The sequence below is a fragment of the Lepisma saccharinum genome, chromosome 16 (genome assembly GCF_977018435.1).
Source record: "Lepisma saccharinum chromosome 16, izLepSacc3.1, whole genome shotgun sequence".
Lineage (NCBI taxonomy): Eukaryota > Metazoa > Arthropoda > Insecta > Zygentoma > Lepismatidae > Lepisma > Lepisma saccharinum.
Window position 1 is genome coordinate 17,670,605 of NC_139244.1, and position 24,311 is coordinate 17,694,915.

Here is a 24,311-nt window from a genome sequence, read left to right on the forward strand (position 1 = left end):
TGCTGTTGTGAAATTTCTTGATTTACAAATTTAGCTTACGTAAAATCAGTACCTGCAGTTTTGCAGGAAATTTTGTAGAGAATACGATGGTGAACACAAAAAACTGGTAACTTGCTTACATAATTTTAGATAAATTAAAAACTCAAATTTTCTGTGAAAACAAAATTTTTACATTGTTTTCATTCTTAACGTTGAAACATGCCGTAAAATTGAAGCATTCATTATGAAAAAAATTGACACTGTTTTTTAATTGTCATAGGTGATGGTGGTACTCAGAATTTATCAATACTTTAAACATATTCGCATTAAAAAATATTCAAATAAAGTATGTGGAGATTTTTTATATTCGTGCAGTAGAAAATGTCGTCGCTGGCAATTTTTTGTTCTGTATTTCCAAGTAAAAAATTCCAGTGACAAAGTTGTGAAGAAAATAACGAAATTATTTTTTATAACCACTCAAAGGTTCCCAGAAATATTACTTCCATGCATTTTGGAGTTTCTTTTTCACCCGAACCGCACGCGAAGTAAGGGGACGTTGTCTGGCCATCTTGAGCCGACTCACTGCAGCATTCCAGCTAATCACAACCAAGTTTTCGAGTTGTTATTTTATTTCCATTCAGTAAAAATATTAACTTCATTCAGGTTGTTATAATAGAATTGCAATTACATTAATTTAATAATTGACAATTATTTCCAATGCTGCTGTTGTGAGCAACATTAGTGCTGTTGCAAATACACGTTGTTTTTGTTTACATTACTGTCGACATTAATACTGAAATGAAGATCACCTTTCAGTTTCCAACGTGCACATAAATTCATAGACAATAATGAATTTATTTATATATATATATATATATATATATATATATATGTAACACATTACCATATCTCAATGTTATTCTATGAAATAATTACAGAGAAAGGCGAATGAATATTAAATGTGCCTGTGTATTAAATTAAATCTAATGGGAAAATGACATGCTAATGAACTGTAATGTTCACAGTATAATATTAATAATTACATATAATTATCATTTTATATAAAATATGTGACACCTACATTGTGAAGGAAGCTCATCATTTCCCGGCGACATGAGCTAGTGCTGTATTGGCAACACTGTACGGTTTCTCCATAAGCGCCGTTGTGTCTTCTGAACGTGAAAATGACTCTAGCAAGGTCTTCTTCAGACTCTGTACCAAATATTGTACTTGGTGCAGAGTCTGAAAAAGACCTTGCTAGAAGGTTGAAACATTACGTTTAGTTTATGTTTTAGAATAAAATAAATTTCTGCCTTGGTCAGCATATTGACTGATTGATTGATTTAGATTATTTTACTTCGTATTTCTGCCACTTTTGGCTAATTGCGAAGATGAGAATGAGTGATGATAGGATGAAATTGATGAAGGGATAGTCACAAAGGACAGGCTTAGTATCAAACCTGGGACCATTTGTTTTGAGTCCACCTTACGCTCAGATAAGCTAATTAGGATTAAACAGAGTATAAAGTGGGATTTGAAAGCATGAAGTATAGTGTGCTTCCACTGAGGATCAAACTTGAGACCCCTTGATTACAAGGTGATAGCAAGAAGCCCTATTTCATCTCATCATACAAAAAAGTAAGTACAAGTCGAAACTTGATTATATATTTTCACAGAGCACATGGCTAAAAATAAAACAGCAGGAATGTAGCGGATTAATCATTACTCTTATCATTATTAGCAAATATCAACGATTAAGTTTATCAAGAAAATTACCGATACGATATATCTCCAAATAAGACTGTGATTTAATACAAAATTCTGCCATTTTGTTGTTATTTTTATGAATATAAATATACAATTTGTTATGTCTTGCTTTTGTAAAGTTAGTTTCTTTTTCAAAGGCAAAACCGATCATAGTCACCTACTTACAAGCATGAATAAAGGAGGTCAATGAACAATTCACGTTCTTCCAGGAGGATTTGTAATTTCATATCAGAAGGGTAACTTTAGCGGTATCTGCAAATGTTTAACATTGGTCTTTTTTTATCGTAAAGTTACCCATGTTCACAGTATGTAAATATCACCATTCACAAACACTAAATATAAACTAAACTTACCTTTTTTTCTCTCTTTCGCCTAAGTTCCCAGGTTGCAAAGTCACTATCTCGTTCCGTACTTTCCACTTTCAAATAAGCCTTTTCTGAAGAAGGAGGAAAATTCCAGGACAGCAAGCTTAGTCGGATCCTCTCTGCATGAGTGCAGGGGACAGCTCTCGATTTGTGAGCAAATGGCTACTAGCCTCTGGAGATAAACCTGAGAAGAAAACAAAATAATAATTAGACCCCGGAAGTTCAGGAATTTATTTTGGTTAAAATATGCAGTCAAAAAGGCATTTATAATGTGGAAAACAGGAACCAAAAGAAAAAAATAGGCACAATAAGTAAAACAACAAAAAAATAGGAAATTCCAAGTCAGTTATATCCATAATTTCATTCAAAAAATTAAAATCTACATGTAATAACATTTTGACATTCTTGTGTTGCCTCGAGTGCACATAACTACTAGGTTTTTTAAAAGTTTTTGATATTCATACATAGCCATCTGTCAGAAAGAATGTTTTTTCTCGCCACTGAAACTCCTGGGTGCGAGTTGCAGCTTGGGCATGAGTGTTCTTTGTGATTACCCCTTAACCAACTTCATCACTCATTCTCAACATCATGATTAGTCAAAACCGACAGAAAAGCAACACTAAATGACAAAAATACGAGTGATGATTTGATATTGCCTAACTCAGGGGTTTCCAACTGGCGGCCCACGATGCCTTTTTTTGCGGCCCGCGAAGCCAGTTTGCAAAATACATTAATTTTATGTATTTTTATTAAAATACGTTCTATTTTTACTGAAGAAACAGTTTCAGAGTATGGACTTCCTTAAACAACTGGCGTTTATAACAGATATCACAGGTCATCTGAACGAACTGAACTTGAAACTGCAGGAAAGAAACCAGCTGGTGTCAGATTTAATGGGAAACATAGATGGGTTTCGTAATAAACTGAAGATTTTCAACGTTACTTTGGAGAGGAATAACCAGGTCCATTTTCCAAGCTGTCGGCGGCTAGCAGATGATGAAGAAACACTGGACATTTTTGTAATTCAGTGCAAATATTAAAGAAACAATGGATGTGTTTGACTCCAGATTAAATATTTTGAAGAACTTAAAGCAGCATCCAGCTATTTAGCAATCCTCTTGGCCTTAACATCGAAGAACAAGAAGCTTCTCTCCAACTTGAATTGTGTGATTTGCAAGGCGATGTGTTCCTTCAAACTAGCCAAGAAAAGGGGCCAGAGTTTTTCAAATACCTTTCAAACGAACACTTTCCAAACCTTCGTAGTTTTGGACAAAGAATGACATGGATGTTCAGCAGCACATATACGTGTGAAAGGGTTTTTTCTTCAATTAAGTTCATCAAGAACCGCTACAGAAGTCGATTGGTAGATTCTTCACTTCTTCACCTTCTGAGACTTTCAAATACAGAAATTGAAGTGGACATTCCAACTTTAATAAAAGAAGCAGATCGGCCTCAATTTTCACATTGAACACTTACTATGAAGGATTCTTATTTGTATGGTGTGTTTTTCATATCTTTTAATTCATCCATTAGTATTGGGTTTTTGTGAAATAAATTGTAATTATACAATTTTGATTTGTGATTCCATTGTTTTTAATGCCTCATTTTAGAAATTTAGGTCATGTGAAAGTAAGTACTACATTCTCAGTTTAGTACTTACAATGTAATTTTTAATCCCCCCCCCCCAAAAAAAAATGCGGCCTGCCAATCAACTGCTGGATATAATTTTGGCCCTCAGACCTTTTGAAGTTGGAAACCACTGGCCTAACTTATACAAAAAACTTATACATTCCTCTCTATATAAACTGTGGTGATGATGATGAAATAGTTGACAAGAAACAAAGAAACTTCCATAAGTTACCTGGGACCAAGCAACACTGATTTAAAACTGATAGAATGAGCTAAGCAAGTATAGTTGAAGACCTGATTCGGATGCCGCTTTATTTCAAAGAAGTTCCCTCTGTTACAGGAGTAAACGACCATCCGTTACGTCCACATGGAGCCCAGTATATCCTCCCCTCAAACCCTTCCCACCAATAGCGTCCGTTTAAGGAACTGACAACTCTTGTCAAGTCCATGTGGAGTAAATGAGATGTTGCCAAATCAGTCTCTTTAGATATTTCCGGACGGTTGTGCTGTCTTTACTAGGTTGTGTTATTATGTTGTGCTGTTTCTTTATACAGTGTGGAGACCTTGGGAGTATAACATCGCAGTGAATGAATGGATGTCTAAACACTGAAGGTAAAAGTGGCAACAGTGCTTTTGAGAAAAACAGGTGCTGGCTCAAAACCAGATATGCATCTAGTCAGCTTGCTCTCGAGCTGTGCCAAAGATACAGGACTTCAACTATAGCCAAGATATAGATGCAACCATATTGCAATGAGTATTTACCTCTAACTGTTGCCTCCTCTGTTTGGCTACATTCTCAGATGTGTTGATGAAAAACTTCCTGGGAGGAAAGGGTAACTCTTCAATCTGAAAACACAGATACTATTTAATTCCTGTATTAACAGTAAAGTACACCAAATAAAAATATTCATCAACATTTGCACTGTAATACATGACTATCCTGAAACATTTTCAAAGAACGTGCCTATACGTTAGGGATGGAATGCAGAACTAAAATCGTATTGACCAGTATTGGCATATCAGTGTATCATTTTGTTGATTCAATTGCTGAAAATCTCACCTGTGCCTCAGTACAGTGATCAGAAAACTACATTTTAAAAGTAGTTCCAATACAGATACAGTACTCTTCCCAAATTGTATTTGATACAGATATTCATTCTTGTGCAGTATTTTGCTACTTGTGCATAAAAAATTAAACAATCACATAGATATTCAAACTAAGCCCTTAGCAGTTGTACTTACTAGATAATACATTCCATTATTATCAGGATATCAGTAATACGATGCATTTTCATAGCATCTGGGACTTGGAATGAAAGGTTCAAACTTGAAATCTAAGTATTGCACATTGGATGCTACCAAAATTAATGTTTACAACTATACATAAATATAATTTGGTAGGAGTATTTGTTTATACATCAAAATATTTTATTACAAATAATTACTTCATTTGGTAGATGAATATAAAGGCATTTTCTTCCTCACAAACTCCTTCTTGGATGATAATTATTGTGATCAGGATGGATATCCAGATTTTCTAAATGTCCAGAGAATTATGATAACTGATATCCAGATATCTGAATTGTCTAGATATCCATCATTAGGTAAACAGGCATAATTCAATAATCACCCAGTGTATGCAGAATTGCTGTATTTCATTGAATCTAAGGCATTTCGGATGTGAAAATTTAGGTGTGCCTGGATTAGATGACGTCTTCAATTCGAGTATATATGTACAAATATACAACGGCATTAGTGTAATATAAAATAGAAGATTTGCAATAATCAAGTTTTTTCCTCAATGTTTTACCAAAATACCAGTACAGTAGAACCTCGATTTTACGTTTTTCAGGGGACCAAGCTGAAAAACTTAAAATGCAGGAAAATGTAAAATCAGGAGAAATTTTATACCATTTTGCTGTGTCGGGATCAAGATTGAATGTATAATGCGGGAAAATGTAAAATGTGGGAATGTAAAATCAGGATTTCACTGTACTGATAAAATTCGCTGTTAATTTTTTTCTTATGGTACTATTGTTAACTGTAAATATAACAATGTAACAACAATGTACATGTAATATTATAGGGTATTGTTCTAATAAAGTACCAATATTACCCATATATACATCTGTGCACCTTAAATTGGAAGTAATATTTTCTCTCAAAAGCTGAAACAATAAATACTATTACATTCAATGGCATCTTGGATTCAAATAAATATGCCAGTTAAATATCAATATCTGAAAATTTTGTCGAGTACACAGGCTCTGAAGATTTCATGCTGTGTCACCAATACATAACAAAATATTCTTATTTTTAAGGCATTTATTTCTTCATATCTCTACCATACATGCCCACACTCCGATCTCCTACTCGGGAATATACATCTCAGTTCACCTACCTTTGGTCCATACTTCGATTTCATGTTAAGGTGGAGCTCCCTAAACCGCTTGTAACGTCGCAGCACAGTCCATCTGTCTCCTCCAACGGCTATCTTAATCTCGTACTCATAGTGAGTGGAGGAGCCAGCTCCTCGTAGAATGTACGAAGGAATGTGAATGCAAATTCCATGCAAATGGCATCGATCTGTAACCAACAACGAAAAACATCTCCCGTTTAAAAAACCCATAGATTTTGAAAAATAACTAAGGCTACGCTGATACCTGATAACACTGACAACACTCTAGTGGAGTCCAAATGTCCTGAAAAGTATGTGCAATTTCATGGTTTCCATTCATTTTGCACGAAAGAAATACTATTATAGATATATTTCCCAGACATTTTCAGGTTTTTCCATTATTTCCAGGTCAGTTGGAAACCTGCAATACAATGTACTTTGGTATCAAACAATACCAGCGGCATCACTATCTTTTGAATTTAATAGCTGATGGAAGCCAATACTTCTTCAGAATCTGGGAATTTAGTTGAGTCTGCAAAAGATGTCACAGTACTTTTGTCAAGTCTAATTATCACGGACATTATGCAAAATTTACATTTATTGTGCACCATCACTGGCTTGAAACAAATTATTCTAAATATTCTGATTATCTGATTTGTGAAACAATGAATATTTTAAAATAAAAACTCAAGCTGATATGATATAGTTTCAACATTTATAAATGTGTTTAAGAACAAATTGTTATAATGTTCAAACATCAGTACGAGTTTCAGCATTTTTAACAGTATTGGTTTAAACTGATATTTTCTCTGCCCTAATATGACAATAAATAATCAAAATTATCTACAAAATATACTGGACAAATACTAAAGATTCTGACCAAGCAAGTCTTTAATAATAAAAAAAACACATCACAAGTAACAAGTTCACAGGTTTTTCTAACATGGAAAAAAGACTTAATAATGTTATCACTAAACACTTTCCCAAGGCTGATTAGGAAAATGTAACGTATATTTTTAGGTGCTTAGCGTTAGAAAGATTTTATAGTGGGATATGCAGGAATATACAATTTGAGTTCTAATGTATAGTTTCAATCCGCCTGTATTACTACACAAATCTGTGTTTACTATAATAATTTCTTCCCAAAAATTTAAATATGAAGTTAATAAAAACAAACATTGTTTTATTGGACATTTCATTAAATTTAAAGAAACTAATTTGTAAAATATTTTTTAAAAAAAGTAGTCTCAGATATTGATAGAAATTACGGTCATATGTAATTCACATAAAAATTTGTTATTAACTTACCACAGGCTACTGACAGGGAACGGCTATATGGAGACGTAGCATCCGTGAGATGAGACTGAAATGAACAAAAAAAATAAATAAATAAACATATGTTATGCAAGCAAAAGAAATGTGTGAAACAAAGAAGTCAATTTGAAATACACACTGATAGAGGTGTGTTTATCTCTCATATAGAAAACATTATAAAATTCAGTGTTCATGCTCCAATTTTGGATTTTACTTACTTTCATCATATTACATTTGAAAATTTTAACAAGATATAAAACATCTAACCAATTTTTTTTATTAATTTATGAGCAAACATTTATCTGCTTCTGCCCTATACGCCTTCATGGCATGGCGCAAAGCACAGGGGAGCACTTTACTTTACTTTTACATTTATCTGCACAAACTTTGAAGTAAAAGTTATTTTCTAAACTGCCTTTTGTTTTCATAATCTAAAGTTATAGATAATATTGAATTATGTATTTATAAACATCTGCTATGACTTGGGAATCATATACATAGCATTCAACAGTGAGTGCATGCAATAAATAAATAAATGGATGGAATTAGTGAGAACCACCTAACAAACTGTTCAGTAGTTGCTGCACTATCATTTTGAAGTTTCATCTGGCAATTTTCAATTTCTTTTTGGGCACATTTTATCAGCAAACAAACTAATTATAGTTTACCAGAAAGTTTAATACTTACACATATGCTATCACACATAAATGGACAAGTAGGAGATCTGGACCTGTCTCTGAAAAGGAAAAGAAAACAACCATGATTATTCATGTTTTACTGAACATGAATATTTATTGCAGACTAGTACATCTCAAATCTTGCTGCACAAATCAGTCTATACTACAGGGAGGTTATTTCAAGTCGTTTACCGTCAGACCGTCTGCTGCCGAGCGCCCCCTTCATTCAACAGTTCCCGGCAAATTGACTTGCAGGAAGTCCAATTATAACACCATTAAGCCTTGTTTCCATGATTATGAAAAACTAATTATGCTGACCAAGGCAGTAATTTATTTTATTAAAAACAATAAACTAACGTAACGTTTCAACCTTCTAGCAAGGTCTTCTTCAGACTCTGTATCAAGTACCAATAAATTACTGCCTTGGTCAGCATAATTAGTTTTTCAGGAAGTCCATAACAGAAACCGCTTGCTTTGTAATGTTTCCACTTTTCACAATTACAGTTACAATTACAATTGAAATAAGCACGTACCTTGTCGCAAGGATGATGGAAAATGTGTCCTCCCAAATACAAATATTTCTGGCACCTTATTTCTGACATTTAATCTTAGATTAGACATCGCTACTTTATCCTCAGTTGTTGCGACAGCGCCAGCAGCTTATCGGGGGTCGGGTGACTTGTCAGCCGCGAGAGGGCACTTCATACTGAACGAACGCGACACCTGTCACCAGTGATGCCAACCGTAGGAACATCTCCGTACGCATAGGGACTTTTTGCTATATTTCGCCCCGCGAAGAAATGCAAAAACAATCACTTAAAGTGAAAAGCAAATTTTTTCGGCCCGAATGTCGGGATTTACAAAAATTCCCATCCCGACCCAAAAAATTCTGTCCCACACACCCCTATTATTCATTAAGGCAAGAATTTAGAATACCGGACCATTCTGTAATTTCTATGCTACGTCTTATACTCACGAAATAATTAGTCGTGATGATTTATCTCAAGTTAACATGTTGGAGTGAGGTGAAAGAATTGTTCATTAACGTGTAGAAGTTATAAAATAAGCTTTTCAATTCTCGCAATGATTCTCAGTATACAAGTATGGTAGCCATATTTGTTGATATGAACAATTGACGACATTCGCAATTAGTTACGCTGTCTACAGTGTTGCCACACTGTTGATTTCATACTTGGAGAACATGGATCGTGTAAGAATGGCGGAAGAGAACAGTAAAAATGTTGTTAATGTTGTACAGATTGTTAGGTGGAGTGTGCAGGAGGATGGCCGTGGGCTAATTAATAAACTTATATTGCCCAAAGAAGGTGCTTACATGTGACAGCGACAATCACGATGTAGAAGAACATGTGGAATGTGGACCGATTTGATTACAGGTAAGTTTGGCAATAGTGCATCGATCGTAAAATTGCAGGATACAAAAATGGCATCTTCGATGATGAACGTTTGCCATTAAAGTGCTACAAAAATAAGATTCTTTTTATCGGTTCGTTATCACAATTAACGCAAAACTATTCACGGATAGCCCCACTGACTATTCTAGGTAAGGTTAGGTTAAGTTAGGCAAGGCAAACATAGTTAAAATTTGGGGTCGAAAAACCATGCATGGGTAGCCCCACAAACCATTGACGAATAGCCCCACGAACCATTCAGGTAAGGTAAGGTTAGGTTAGGTTAGGATAGGATAGGCAAACATAGTTAAAATTTGGGGTCGTAGTAATATCAGGAATGTATATTTTGTTTTTTAAGTATTGGAAACACAAAATCTTCCAGTAAATAATGAGCAATCGTGCCGATCGCGGACCACTCAATTTCACTTATTTTGCAATTTCTACACGTGACCCCCAAATTTTAACTTTAAATTCGTGATTAGGCCTCAATTAGTGAGTATGCAAAATATTACAAAAATCGGGGAGGGGTCCTGTATTGTAAATTCATTCGCTCCTTCATTAATTGTGGAAGCACCGAGCAGAAAGATTTGGTAAGTAAATTTGTATATTTTATCTTCTGTTTTGCATGCTCGTGAGGTGTTTTATTTAGTCGCTTTACTTGGCGTAAGGACATTTGGTCAGTTGTAGGGACATTGCTGAAAAATGGTTAGCAACACTGTCGGCTAATAGACATAGTGAGTGTACTGTACCCTCATGCTCACTTCTGTTTGCGTTTATCAGTACGCGTGTTTTTTTATACTGTATTAGTGAGTTAGTGCTATTCAGTGCTAGTGCTTTATTGTGTGTTAATTGTTATTCATTTATTAGTTATGCCGCTAAACAAATATAGTCTTGAACAAAGAGTTTTTATGTATGATAATTACGTGAAAACTAACTCTTGCAGAAAAGTGGTCAGGCAATTACGAGACAGGATCTCTTGAACCTAAGAAACGTGTTGTATTGCTGTTGAAGGAGGTCATTTTCAACATCTCTTATAACACAGGAGAATAGTGATCATCATTATTATTACTTTTAAATATCATTTTACGCTTTCAGTTTGCTTTATGCGCCGGGATGCTGTCTTCCCTTTCTGTCAAATTAAGATAAAGTAGCGATGTCTAATGTAAGGTTAGATGTCAGAAATAAGGTGCCAGAAATATTTGTATTTGGGAGGACACCTTTTCCAGCATCCTTGCGACAAGGTACATGCTTATTTCAATTGTAATTGTAACTGTAATTGTGAAAAGTGGAAACATTACAAAGCAAGCGGTTTCTGTTACGGACTTCCTGCAAGTCAATTTGCCGGGAACTGTTGCATGAAGGGGGCGGTCGGCAGCTGACGGTAAACGACTGAAATAACCTCCCTGTATATTATTAATATATATCTATTTGTGAAAATGAAATCTACACTAGGGTTGAGTTGATACAGATGTTAGTTGGAATTTAAACATCAATACCATCCAGTACATTTCCAAATTTTTTGGTGTTTCGCAGAATCTGCAAAAATTGCCATGTGAAAAATGTATATATGAAGAAATTTATAAATATTCTGAACTGTTTGAATTAAGTTTTAATGGCATATATTATAGCATTCGTGAACATTAATTAATAATTGTCCAACATTGCAGTAGGAGCTTATCGACCAGGTGAGATCTAGCAAAGTTTTCTAAACAGATACTTACAAAGTCACAAAAGTTACTTGCCTTACAGCAGTAATGTGGGCACCAGCTCTACATTACAGCTGTAAGTTTTGATTTGATTTGATTTATTTTACTTCCCTTTTTGTGCCACTTTTAGCTAATATGTGAAGATGGGGATGAGTGATGATATGATGAAATTGATGAATTGACACTCACCAATATCCATGCCCAGGCCAGGATTCGAACCCAGGACCCCTAGCGTCGTAGCACGATGTGCTAACCACTCTGCCACAGGGGCCGACTACAGCTGTAAGTGTCCATAATGATTGGACATTATGTAAAGAGTGTCCCAACATGAACGCTGGATTTGAATTGTCCCATTGCCTTGTTGTTGGGTTGGCAGCACTGTTCTTATATATGGTTGTGGCTTTATATCAATGGTGTGCATATTGAACACTTGTGGTTCCAGCATGATGGCTCACACACCTCCCACAAGACAATTGCCTTGCTGCATGACAAATTTCTGGGCAAGGTCATGTGACCTGACACCCTGCAACTTCTTCCTTTGGGGGTATGTGAAATCGCAGGTTTATGGAAAAAATCCCCAAACGAACCTTCCCAGAACACATTGACCAAATGCAAGAGCATGTCTGTGTAAGAGTCATCAGTAATTTCATGGATACAGTGACTACATGCAGAGCAAATTGTGGGGCACAAATGACAGATATTGTTTTTCATACTCAACTGGCAACATGTACCCTTTGTGATGATGTAGAAATATATGCCATTTTAGGGCCTCCCCGATTGCGCAGTGGTAGCGTTGTTGCCTTGTAATCAAGAGGTCCCAGGTTCGATACCCGGCAGAGGCACATAGTGGTTCAGATCCCACTTTAAACTATAGGTCCAGTCCCGATTAGCCTTACTGTGCATAAATTTGACTTAAAACACCAATCATTCATATATGCCATTTCATGATAATAAAATAATTTTTTCACATTAAATCCAGCATTCTTGTTAGGACACCCTTCTTACACAATTGCCTTGCCCTACCATAAAACATAGCTTTTCCTTTCACCTAGTCTACAATTGAAGCATTTATTATATTTTCCTACACACATATTACATAGTTAGATTGGGAACTACATAATAGAAAAATTTATTCATGAGCACCTACACATTTGTTATTGATGCCAAGCAATACATATTTCATGTATTGATGTACAATAAGAACACTTACACAGATGCTACTTTCGGTCACTACTCTGCTGTATTAGTAATTTTTGTGAGACTTCGGTTGGAGTGATTTTTCTTTTAAAGTAAGGCTTTCCAAGGATAATTAAATGCAAGTTAACACATGTGTGAGGAATTAATTGCATAAAACTCTTAATCAGAAAATCAAGGCATAGTACTTATAGTACAATCCGCAAAGTACTTACGGAATACTTGTGCTCAGCTCACGAATAGTCCTCCATCTAACAAGTGTTTCCATTATACAGTCCCTGAAATACACAGAAAGAAGTCAATATGAAATACAGTACCTTTTGTAACAATCCTACATGGTTGCCATATTGTATTAATATTTCAAGTAAATTATTAAAATGGTATGTGAAATACCATGCAAGGTAATTAGTATCTTTACTCTTAATTTGCAGCAAACTTGCACACATGCTGTGAATATTGCCTGCAAGCTCATGCGACTTGCTATGCAGATTTGAGGTAAGTGGCTGCTTTGCTATCTGATCTGTGTTTGGAAATTTTTGATTTTTGTTATGACGTAAGTTGGAGTTATTTTTTACAAATAAGGCTTCCCAAGTATAATTCAATGCAAGTTAATACACATGCGAGTAATTAATTGCACAAAACTTTTAAACTTGAGGAAATGAAGGGCTTCCATTTGAAAATCAAATAATCATGTTCTCTGTAGTTAGAAAATACTTACATATCGTTTACTTTCGGCTCATGCACAGACGATGAGTGACTACTTTCGCTATCCCTAGTATCATTACATTCGTTATCCATTCTTTCCACTATTTCCAGGAACTCAGAAACACTGAAATAAAGAAAAGGAAATATGAAACATAGTGTCTTTATTTCGTATTTTTTTTATGCAGAAGTAGCGCAAAAGTAGCGAAGTAGCAAGTAGCGAACAGGAGTAGCGTAGCGAGCTACTTTTAGGTAGCTGTAGCTGTAGCGAAGCTACATTTTGGAAGAGTAGTTGTAGCTGTAGCGAAGCTACTTTTAAAATGTAGCATTCCGATCACTGACAAATTGTATATCCCAATCTTTATTCACTCTGTTTCTTGCAACGTGATGTTCAAGAGATGAATAAACAAATGCCAATAAGCAGAGGACAATAATTCAGAGAATTCAGATATCCAGATGGTAATCTGAATATCCAGAGAATTCGGATATCCCAATAATCCAAATATCTGGCTAATTTGGATATCCAGATAAAACATATTTGATTAAGTATTTTGTAGAAGATTCGTATAGTGAAACATGAAAATAAAGAATAAAAAATGTGGATTGCCTGTAAAAAAAGATGAACGATAAAACAGTCTGGATACGGATAATGCAAATATCCAGATAATTCAGATAATCAGAATATTGCATATCTGGGTATGATTTAGGTATACAGATAATACGGACAATTCAGATATCTAGATAATGCAGGTATCAGAATATTTAGATAGAAAATTATCCAACATCTGGATAAAAATTTATCCACATTTGGGCATCCCTAATTTAAAACACATTGCAACCACGGTCTTGGTTATTTTAATGATACAGTGGAACCCCAATTTACATTAACAGATTGTACATTTTCCCACAATATACATTCAATCATGACAGCACCAAGATATCAACATGTTATAAAATTTCCTAGATTTTACATTTTCCCACATTTTAAGTCCTTTCAGCTTGGTCCCCTGAAAAACGTAAAATCGAGGTTCCGCTGTATTCACAACTAGCATCATGACATATCACCTTTTCTATGATCATTGTGAGAAAAAATAACTTACATGAGATCCCTCTCCATGAAAGATGGCTGAAGATCTGACTGGTTGCTATCTTTGTCTTCCCTTCCAGTTCTGTTTAGAGGCCTCAACGGATGTCGCTTTAACACATATTCTAGCTTTATATATTGCTGCTGTAAGTCTTGGAGAACCTTAGAGAAAAAAATAAAGTACAATTTTTCAGTGTTTCAATGAAAACAATAAATGCAGGAGTCAAAGGTTTGTTTTCGGGAGTTAAACAATGTTTTCAGATGACATTTCCATTTCTTTAGTTAGGAATGTAGTAGTAGTAGTATAGCCTGTAGTATTATATGGGTGTGAAACTTGGTCCCTTACATTGAAAGAGGAACATAAATTGAGAGTATTTGAAAATAAGATCCTTAGGAAAATCTTTGGACCTAAAAGGGATGAGGAGACAGGTGAGTGGAGAAGGTTACATAATTTAGAACTACATAATTTGTATTCATGTCCAGATATTATTAGAATAATTAAATCAAGAAGACTTAGGTGGGCAGGCCATGTGGCACGAATGGGAGAGGAAAGAGGAATTTACAGGATTCTTGTTGGGAAACCTGATGGTAAGAGACCTGTAGGAAGGCCAAGACGAAGATGGAGGGACAACGTTGAGATGGACCTAAGGGAAATCGGTAGCGATGGAAAAGAGTATATAGAACTTGCTCAAGATAGGGAAAGATGGAAGGCCTGTGTTGCTGCAGCCATGAACCTTCGGGTTTAAAAAGACTAGGGAGTTATACTGCTTTTCCGGATTCTCTGGAGTAGCGACGTGCAGAGGGGTAAGCTTGTGGGCGGGGCCAGACTGGGTGGGGAAGGGTGCGGGATGAAAGCAACGAAGTGCTGCGCGGTATAAGGGCCGTAAAGCTAAACGCTTTCTGCTGCCAATTTCTTCTCTTATTCTCAACAATGGCCAGTCAGGCCCGTAGCCAAATATTCTTTGTAGGGGGGAGGGCGAAGTCAATCCTAGAGGGGGCTTTAATATATTGTGTTGCATTGGCAGATATAGCAGGGTACGCAGAGGCACTTGCCCCCTCCCCCAAAAGAGATAAGTAACAGAAACTGCAACAAACAAACAAACAAAAAAAAAAAAACATCAAATAGCAATATTTCGATAATGACCTTTCCAGATTGCCAAAGAATTTGAAATATTGTATAAGTTTAACATAAATAGGCTAATAGGGACTGTATCTACTTGATATTTACAGGTCGATAATGTTAATAGATGATTAATATGTACCAACAGCTTTGGGCCTCTCTGCAGAACTGATTAAGTGAGTCCTTTCAAAATAATGCTTCATAATGATTCCGTCTTAGTTTCCAGTATGTAAGATTTTTACGCACAAAGGAATCTAACGAGAATCCAACAACACCATTGTGTTGTGTTATGCAAGAAAAATTTAATTAATTAAATATTAATGGTTACATATTATCTACACTTTGATGATTTGTGTAAAAATTTGTAATACATTTTTTTGGACTTGCTAAAACATTAAAACATGGGTCCCTTAGTCCACCACGGACTCTATTTCCTTCAAAGGGGAGACTCTTGCATCACTACAGACAACGTTTGCCTACTGGTTACGTTAACCATTTTGCAAAATATTGTGTGAATTGTATTATATTATAGTTGAAATACATGTTTTGACACCTGACAAATAAATAGGAATCCCTTGATTGATCCATGACTTCAGGGATTACAGTGTCATCATTAATATTTCATATTAAGTTTCATAGAGAGAAATTCTTTTAATAGGGCGCAAATAACTTTACGGAGCGCAATGGCATTATCTTTAACATTTTTTACTATAGATCGATTGGCTCCCAGGGCCGACTCTCGCCGCCCATAGCTATGGCTCTGAACTTTGACTATAATAATAGGAGAGATTGCGAGCGAAGCGATCAAGAAAATTTTACGAAATGTATTTTTTTTTTGTATAAAATTTGAAATCGAGGGGGCAATTGCCCCTCTGTGCCCCTTGCAAGTGCCCTTGTCCGTCTGGAAGAAAAATGCAAGAAACACATTAGAAACTAATTCCATCATGACTACCCAATTGTCCTGCTATTCTTAGATTCTCCTAGTCTAGTTTTTTACTTCAATGTTTGCTTCCCCTAGAATGGACTTCGGTCCAAGGTTGGGGGGGGGGGGGCAATGCCCTCTGCCCCTGTGGTTGCGGCACTGTTTATGAGTGTCTCTTCATCAATTTCACGTCATCACTCATTGTGGCGATTAGCTAGAAGTGGCAGAAAAGCAACGCTAAGTAATAAAAATAGAATATCCACTCCCTCTCTACCACATGAATCACTATTATCAAAAGGTAGACTTGAGAAACAAAAATTTAAGGCTTCGTAATGCCTCTAGCGCAAACTCATCGAAGTCTGCAAATCGTTGAGCTCGTTTCGGATGCTTCTTGCCCGGCGTTTCCAACAGGGATGTTCCATCCTTTCCTCGCGATTGTTTCGCTTCCTTCCGGATATTATAGACGGTGGATTTCCCAATTCCCATTAGGGCAGCTGTCTCCAAAACACATTCATGTAGCTACTGTTTTACCACCTCGTTCAAATAGGTTCTCGAACACATTCAACACTATGCGGCACTCTCCTGAATGCAGAGTTCCCCTCGACTTCCGAGCTGACATGTTTACTGCGGAACTACTGTACCAAGAATGAGCAGTCGAGTCGCACCCTCCCGTGGATGCCCCTCCCCTCCGCGTGGTCATTGGACGAGGCGCACACCCTTCAACATGCGCCGAGAATGCGAACGCGTTCTCTTACTCCAGAGAATCCGGGAAAGGAATATAGTTAGTTAGTTAGGAATGGAATAGACTAATCTCCACTCTACTGGTCTTGGCCAATACAGGCATATTGGTCTATTGGTAAAATTGCAAAGCGTGCAATTCATGTGAATTTTTAATTATTATTATTATTTTAAAAAGCTATAATTCATGTGCTTTGGTTTCGTAAAGTAAATTATAGAGCACTGCAAATCCAAATAGGCAGTGCTTTCACCTTTGGTGTTAGTGGTCTGGGTGTGATTCCTGGTAGGAATCCCAAAATTTCGGTGTTGACCCAGGATCATGGGGAGCTAGGAAACAGCCATGTTACTAGTAAACCAACTTTTCTCATATATTTCTTATACATATAGCTTGAATATATGTGAAATTGCTCATTATATATTATGCAAACTATTTAAACAAGCTTTTAAACCAGAATTTAAGTAAATTATTGAAATAACTTAAGACTGGTTTCTGTACGCCAATGATCGTTCTCCATCGCGCCATTCTGACAACCAGGTTTCCTCCCCAAATTGTACACCGAGAGGCAAGGGAGCTGAAGAGAAACTTGTTATTTCCTGCTTTCTGTGCAGTGCTTGGCAGAGTCAGTGTTGCTACATGAAGGGAAATTTTCCTTGGTGAAGGGAAATTCAGGTCAAATTTTTGGTCAAAAGGAAAAACTTTAATCAAAACTGCCGTAAAATTTGAAGTTCTCGTGACTCCTGCCTTTGTTTTACTTGAAAGCCTGTATTAATGTTTTATTTCCATTATATCTAAATAATCTAGATGCAGTGTACAATAAATAAGAATTGCTGCGGTAAACAAGATCAAATTTTCAGGATACGTTACTGGGAACAGCAGTGATTGGATTCGATGCACCGAGTCCAGCTTAATATGCAGATTTTAATTAAGGTAAAAACTTAATGCAGTCAATGGGTTGGTTCTATAGAATAGTTAAGAGGATGAATAAGCCTTTCAAGTTTTTTATGGAACATTTGCTAAAAAATCCACATCAGTAAAATACTGAAATGTACTAATTAATAGCAAGTAACATTTGCTACATTTTACACAAATTAGCAAAAAAGGTTATGAAACATAAAGTGTGACAGGGTGACCACTCTAGGACCATGATCAAATTCAAGTATAATTCCCAGTTTTCAAGGCGAACTGTCAAAAAATTCAAGGGTACAAATAGAAGTTTTTTCTATTTCAACCTTACGTATTACCGCCTCTCACAAACCACACACACAAAATATTAACAATATAAATGGTCTGTGTGATTCCAATGTATCCAAAAATTATAATTCAATTCAACAGTATATATTTTTAAAATATTTTAAGATTCGAAGTTTACCTAATCATATCACAAATTCTGTTACAAAGTTAATAATGAATTACAGGCACAGTGAACAAGCTAATAAATTAATATTTGGATGTTACAAAGGTACAGGTCTTGGCAACACAGAGCACCAATCACTCTTCAAAATGGCCACCTCTGGCCTTCACACAGGCCCGAAGTCTCTGAGGCCAGTCATCCATCGCAGCACGCACGGTCTCAAGGGGAAAGTCCGCCACTGCCTTCACAAGAGAATGCTTCAGACTCCCAAGGTTTGGATGCCACTTCCTACAGACCATGCCCTTCAAAACGGACCACAACCTGTAGTCCAATGGGCCGAGGTCGGGGCTGCAGGAGGGCCATCTGCCGGAGCAATGAAATCAGGCACATTCCTCTGAAGCCACTCCTGTGTCGTATTTGCCTTGTGGACCGGTGCTGAGTCCTGCTGGAAGCTCCACAGCTCATTGTTGAACATGGTGCGGGTCAACAATTTCACAAGTGGCTCCAACACTGTCACTTGGTGTGAAAACATCTGCAAAAGTGTACCATGTTCACAGAAGTGGAGGTCAGTTGTGCCATCGTACGAAACACCCCACCAAAACATCACTGAGGCGGGATGAGGGCCTCTGAGGATCCGAGGTGTGTTTTCACGAGCTTTCTGGGATGTCGAGGCATAAACATGGTCGTTTTGACGATTGTAAGACTCTTCAATTCGTCCATGAAAAGGATCCTCCTGTGGCCACCATTTGCGTAACGCTGAATGAGTCTTTTTGTTTTCTGCTCCCTCTGGACCTTAAGCTGTGGAGTGAGGAAGTAACCAGTACTTCGCCGATAAGCGCGGAGTCCTAGGTCACTTCGGAGCACACGCGACATCAACATTTTCGAAATGTTCAGCTCTCAAGCCATCACTGCTTGTTTCCTGACAGGATTTCGTCGAATCCGCGCCGCCACTGCTTTCATGAGCTTCTGGCTCCTCACACAGCGAGGTCTACCTTTCCTGGGACAGTCCTCAATTGTCCCGTGCCACAGTATCTGTTGATGGTCCGATAAACGAACATCCTGATATACAGCTTTTTCAGGGTGTTGAAAATGTCCGATGGTTATTTACCAACTTTGTGCAGTGCGATTACTGCCACACGGTTCTCGTATACACCCCACTCCATTCGACTCTCAGTGAAATTCACCTTTCCGCTACCACAGCCAAACACATAATGATACTGGTTGTTGTTTGATCCAACATTGCAGGGTTACCTTGCCAACCAGTGTTGCCATCCCTGTCTAAACTTTGTAACAGAATTTATGATACGACTAGGTACATTTGAAGTTTCACATACTCAGACTCGAAATACATCTAGAAACACACGTCACAAATGTTACGGGATATACTAATCGACGACTAATTGTATAAGCATTTCATACTCAAATTTAACTAATCAACTTCAAGATATCTTGCAATCTTCCCGTCCGTGAAACTGATTGTTCTGCAAAGGATACTAACAAAGTATACGGATTGAGAGAATTCTGTTTTATTTTCCACGCAGCTTTCTTTTCATTTCCTTCCTCGATAAAAATAGAAGCTATCCTGTAAAAAACTTGAATCAGGTCATTAATGAATACCTTACAATATGAATTAATAAAAGTTTCAATTTTTCACGTCTATGGAGAAAAATTCAAGCAGAATTCACGTATAATTCCCAGAGCCATTCATTCACACGTAATTCCGAGAATTCGAGAAATTCCCGGCGAGTAGACACCCTGGGTGATATTGCACATGCAATGTTATTTTTTACCTTTTTCTTGTATTTTTTAAATGCCAAAGATACATTTTCATTAGGGCTAAGTTGATACCAATGTCGAGTGATACCAGGGAAATGTCGAGTGATACCAGGGAAATGTCAAGTGATACCAGAGTCTGCTAAAATTCCACGTGACACTTTCAGGAAGTCTATTCATCTTGCAAATTATGCAAATTCTATTCACTGATTACAGTCAAAAGATTTTCAACTGATCAATAAATGTTTCAAACCATCAGAATGATAGATATATCAACTGCTGCAACAGGCTTTCAGACTGAAGAGCCCGGGAATGAGCCAATCAAGACCAACATTTCAAACCGTAGCAGCATGACAGACTGCACAAGCCCGTTCGATTGGTGAAATCCTCAAGTGATACGTGTCACTTCGGTGGTGAAATCTCCCTTCAATAGAGCGCATTCATTCAACATGCAAAAGTTTACAACACAACAATACTTACCGCAATCTGTCTCTTGATCTCATCTTTTTCACATTCATTCTCCAGGCTATCCATAATTAGATTTTTCTGGCGTGTCACCTCTTGGTAAAGCTTCCCCAAGGCACGTACGGCCTCCCCCACAGTCATATTTAACTCTTCAAACTCGACATGTTCCATAGTACCTTGAATGGGAGAGACCTTTTCAAAAGAACTTGCTTCGGTAGAGGACGGCGAATTTCCAGCCACACGACTAGAATGCAATTTCTCACAATCGTGTTTGTCTTCGTCGGGTGAACTAGACAATTCATCGCTATCGTCCTCGCACGAAAAGAGTTCTTTGTCTTCCGTTCTTTCTTCTTCGAAAGTATTCTTATTTATGCAATTAACGGACACTGGTTCGCTGAACTCCAAATTAATGGAGCTGATAGGTTCGTTAGTTTTAACGCTGTGCTCCCCTGACGACTCGCCACTTCCCGTTCCCTTGTGGTTCATTTCCAACCCTACGCCACTGTCACTCATTACTGCAACCACTGATTTCACGGCACAATCGCTATTCTGACTGGAACTAGTTTGGTTCTCGTCTTCGCCAGATTTTCCTTCCTCCTCACGTGGAGAACAGTAGGGTTCCGAATTCAGAGAAACCGCTGTGTGGAACGTGTCTGTGCCGTGCGAAGACAGGTCTATTTCTACACGATCCCCAGTCAGAGGTTGGTCATCCAGGGTTTCCCGGTCATCTTCACTCTTAGAAAGAATAGGTTTGAGATCTAATGTCAATCTGCAAAAGAAAAGATTTATGAGTACTATAACAAACACACACTTTGTACATCAGCGAATGCATATAAATTGTGCATGAGAAAATAGTAAACATTGGATAGATCTTTACTGTTTGGCACAAAGATTCAACTAGGACTTGAAGCGGGGGCTCTGCCATACCATGCCCTTGCTCTACCAACTGAGCTACCTAGCCAGCCCTGATTTCATCTTGCTGTTTTGACTGTGTGGAATCTATTGGTATTGGCCAATATAGAAATATCATTACAGTGGAACCCTGATTTCACACTCCTGAATTTTACATTTTCCCGCATTATCAATTTTGATGGTCCGACGAAACAAAATGTTATAAAATTCTCCTCGATTTTACATTTTCATGCATTTTAAGTTTTTTAGATTGGACAGGTTCCACTGTATATCAATTTACATCAAAATTACAGATTAGGCTACCTGTTCAGTATTTCAATAAACAACATATCTTATTATGAAATTCTGTCATTTTGTTATGTTTATAATTAGTGTGAAAGTACAGTCAAGAGAAAAATTTCCATTCTTAGCGACTTACTGAAAAACATACATTGAAATTCCTACAACTTACACTCTATTCTGGAAAACAACTTATCACCGTGTCCTGGCTGTTGATTTTAAATATTATTTGACTTCTCTGCCAAAAGTGTAATTATCACTTGCACAATTCTAATTGGTTCAAAAATAGTTTGAAATATAACATGAAGGTGAAGATATAACTTCTGTGGGTTTATATATTAGGAAAATAACTATGCAAAATGCAGTTCAATATTGTCTGTATTCAGTTTTCGTTGACTATTGATTTTTGATGCTATATCAATGTCAGAATTATAAATATTACAACGTTTATACAGCATTAGCGACAATTAATAATATGGCACATAATTAATGTTGTACAAAAGTTATTATTGCACAAATTTTCCATCCTTTGATAGAAAGTGAGTTGTCTAACATAAATTAATGATTTTATAAGACGTAAACGGGTTACTAAACATATATCCACGAAACTTACTTGTAAATGTTCTATTAATTTTGGTAGCTTCGGCCATCATCCACTTGGGAACTCGATGGTTTACTGTTAGGTTAATTTCCGGTTCCTGTTGTTTCCTCGGCTACCGCTAGGGGCGTTGGTGTAGCCATTTCGTCTGCTGCGCGTGATGGGTTTGAGGTGTTGTAATAGCGGGAGCCAAACATGATGAGCCTGACCGCTGTCGGTGTTCAGCTCGTGCGGAAAGTGCATAATTGCATGCATCTCCTTGATTTTGGTGTCAATTACGGTGTGCGAGGTATGCCTAACAGAAACTTTTTTGGATCCTGTGTTTGTTGAACTTGAGGTGCCTTGCTAGTCCGGTATTGGGTTGGGATTTTTTTTTGCATCCGTTAAGTGCTGTTATATATATGCTCTTTGACAGATCTGATGGATCTGCCAATGTAATGTGAGTTGCACTCACACTGGACATCATATACACCTGGGTTGTCTAGTGGGGAAAGGAATGATCTCTTGTGTTTGCTTAGGGCACTGGCTATTTTGTTCATTGGTTTGTGTGCGAGTTTTATGTCATATTGTTTCAGGTTCTTGGCTAGGCAGTTGGATGTAGTCTGATGGTAAGGGAGGGCAAACCATTTAGCTTAATTGTTGTTGGCTGGGTGGTGTAGGTTAGGTTGTCTTACTTGCATTTCTACTTTGCTGCACCATGTAGAGTGTTGATGTACTGTGTATCCATTTTGAAGTCCTATGTCTGTGACTATGGTAACTTCTTCCTTCAAATCTTCTTCACTTGAACAGTGCGACAAAGCTCTTCTGTAGAAGTTAAACTATACATTGGCTTTATGTTGGGGTGGGTGTTTGGAAAGGGAGTGGATATACTGGTTCCCTGCCCCTGGTTTTCTATAGACCGTGCTGGTGAATTTGTTGCCCCTCCTTTTGATGGTTTTATCTAGGAAGTTAATGATGCCTTGGTTTTCCTGTTCTATTGTAAATTTCAACCTGGGGTGAATGTTAATAAATTTTTCCATGAGTAGATCGATTTCTTCTTCCCTTTTATAAATGACCAAAATGTCATCTGCGATATCATATGTATCGGAGTTCTGGTGAGTGAAGGATATCTTTTTCAGCTAGGTGCATAACAATGTTTGCTATGGGAGCGGACAGGGGGTGCCCATGTCAATGAGCATATACAACAGCACTTAACGGACGCAAAAAAAATCCCAACCAACAACCAGACTAGCAAAGCACCTCAAGTTCAACAAACACAGGATCCAAAAAGTTTCTGTTAGGCATACATCACACACCCTAATCGACACCAAAATCAAAGAGAGACATGCAATTATGCACTTTCTGCACGAGCTGAACATCGACAGGCTCATCATGTTTGGCTCCCACTATTACAACAACTCAAAACCATCATTCGCAGTAGACGAAATGGCTACACCAGCGACCCTTGCGGTAGCCGAGGAAACAACAGAAAAATCAGCCCGCGTCATTTCACTAAATTAAATTGTCCAATGTTGAAATACACGTTTTAGATGGAAAGGATCTTTTTAACTTCAGGGACTGTTAATTTGTAAAGGAATATGGAGGCTACAACAGTTCTAGGCATAGTTTTTGAATTCCTGTCTAACCCATATCAAATCCACATCCTTATTCCTGGTTTTTAAAATGTCTTGACGTGACTATGGAAAGTTTTTCGTAGTCGAAGTTTTGGACCTGAAGAAGAGAACAGTAGATTCTCGAAACGTAGTTTTGTAAATAACATACTCATAAAACATAAGTACCATTTTTTGTGTTTTTTGAATATTTTTAAATATTTTTAAAATACGTGATATAGAGGCACATTTTTCTCCTAAATAGTGTTGTCTCCTAAAAAAAACAAAAAATACTACTTCTGTTTGTAGTTATCATGATCTGGCAACGCCCTTGCAATA

General features: G+C 37.0%; 1 protein-coding gene across 2 annotated transcripts in view; it reads right to left on the minus strand.

Annotated features, from left to right (window-relative positions):
• Positions 1 to 24,311, minus strand: part of Klp98A (kinesin-like protein 98A) — a 123,812-nt gene that overhangs the window by 5,506 nt on the left and 93,995 nt on the right. For both annotated transcript variants that reach the window (XM_083137795.1, XM_083137793.1), the window contains 9 exons: positions 20,610 to 21,363; positions 14,241 to 14,386; positions 13,157 to 13,267; positions 12,654 to 12,716; positions 8,140 to 8,188; positions 7,447 to 7,501; positions 6,142 to 6,326; positions 4,503 to 4,586; positions 2,100 to 2,295 (listed from right to left, as the gene is read on the minus strand). In XM_083137795.1, coding sequence (XP_082993921.1) covers positions 2,143 to 2,295; positions 4,503 to 4,586; positions 6,142 to 6,326; positions 7,447 to 7,501; positions 8,140 to 8,188; positions 12,654 to 12,716; positions 13,157 to 13,267; positions 14,241 to 14,386; positions 20,610 to 21,363 — 1,600 coding nt within the window. In that variant the 3' untranslated portion in view covers positions 2,100 to 2,142. The remainder of the gene's footprint in view (positions 1 to 2,099; positions 2,296 to 4,502; positions 4,587 to 6,141; positions 6,327 to 7,446; positions 7,502 to 8,139; positions 8,189 to 12,653; positions 12,717 to 13,156; positions 13,268 to 14,240; positions 14,387 to 20,609; positions 21,364 to 24,311) is intronic.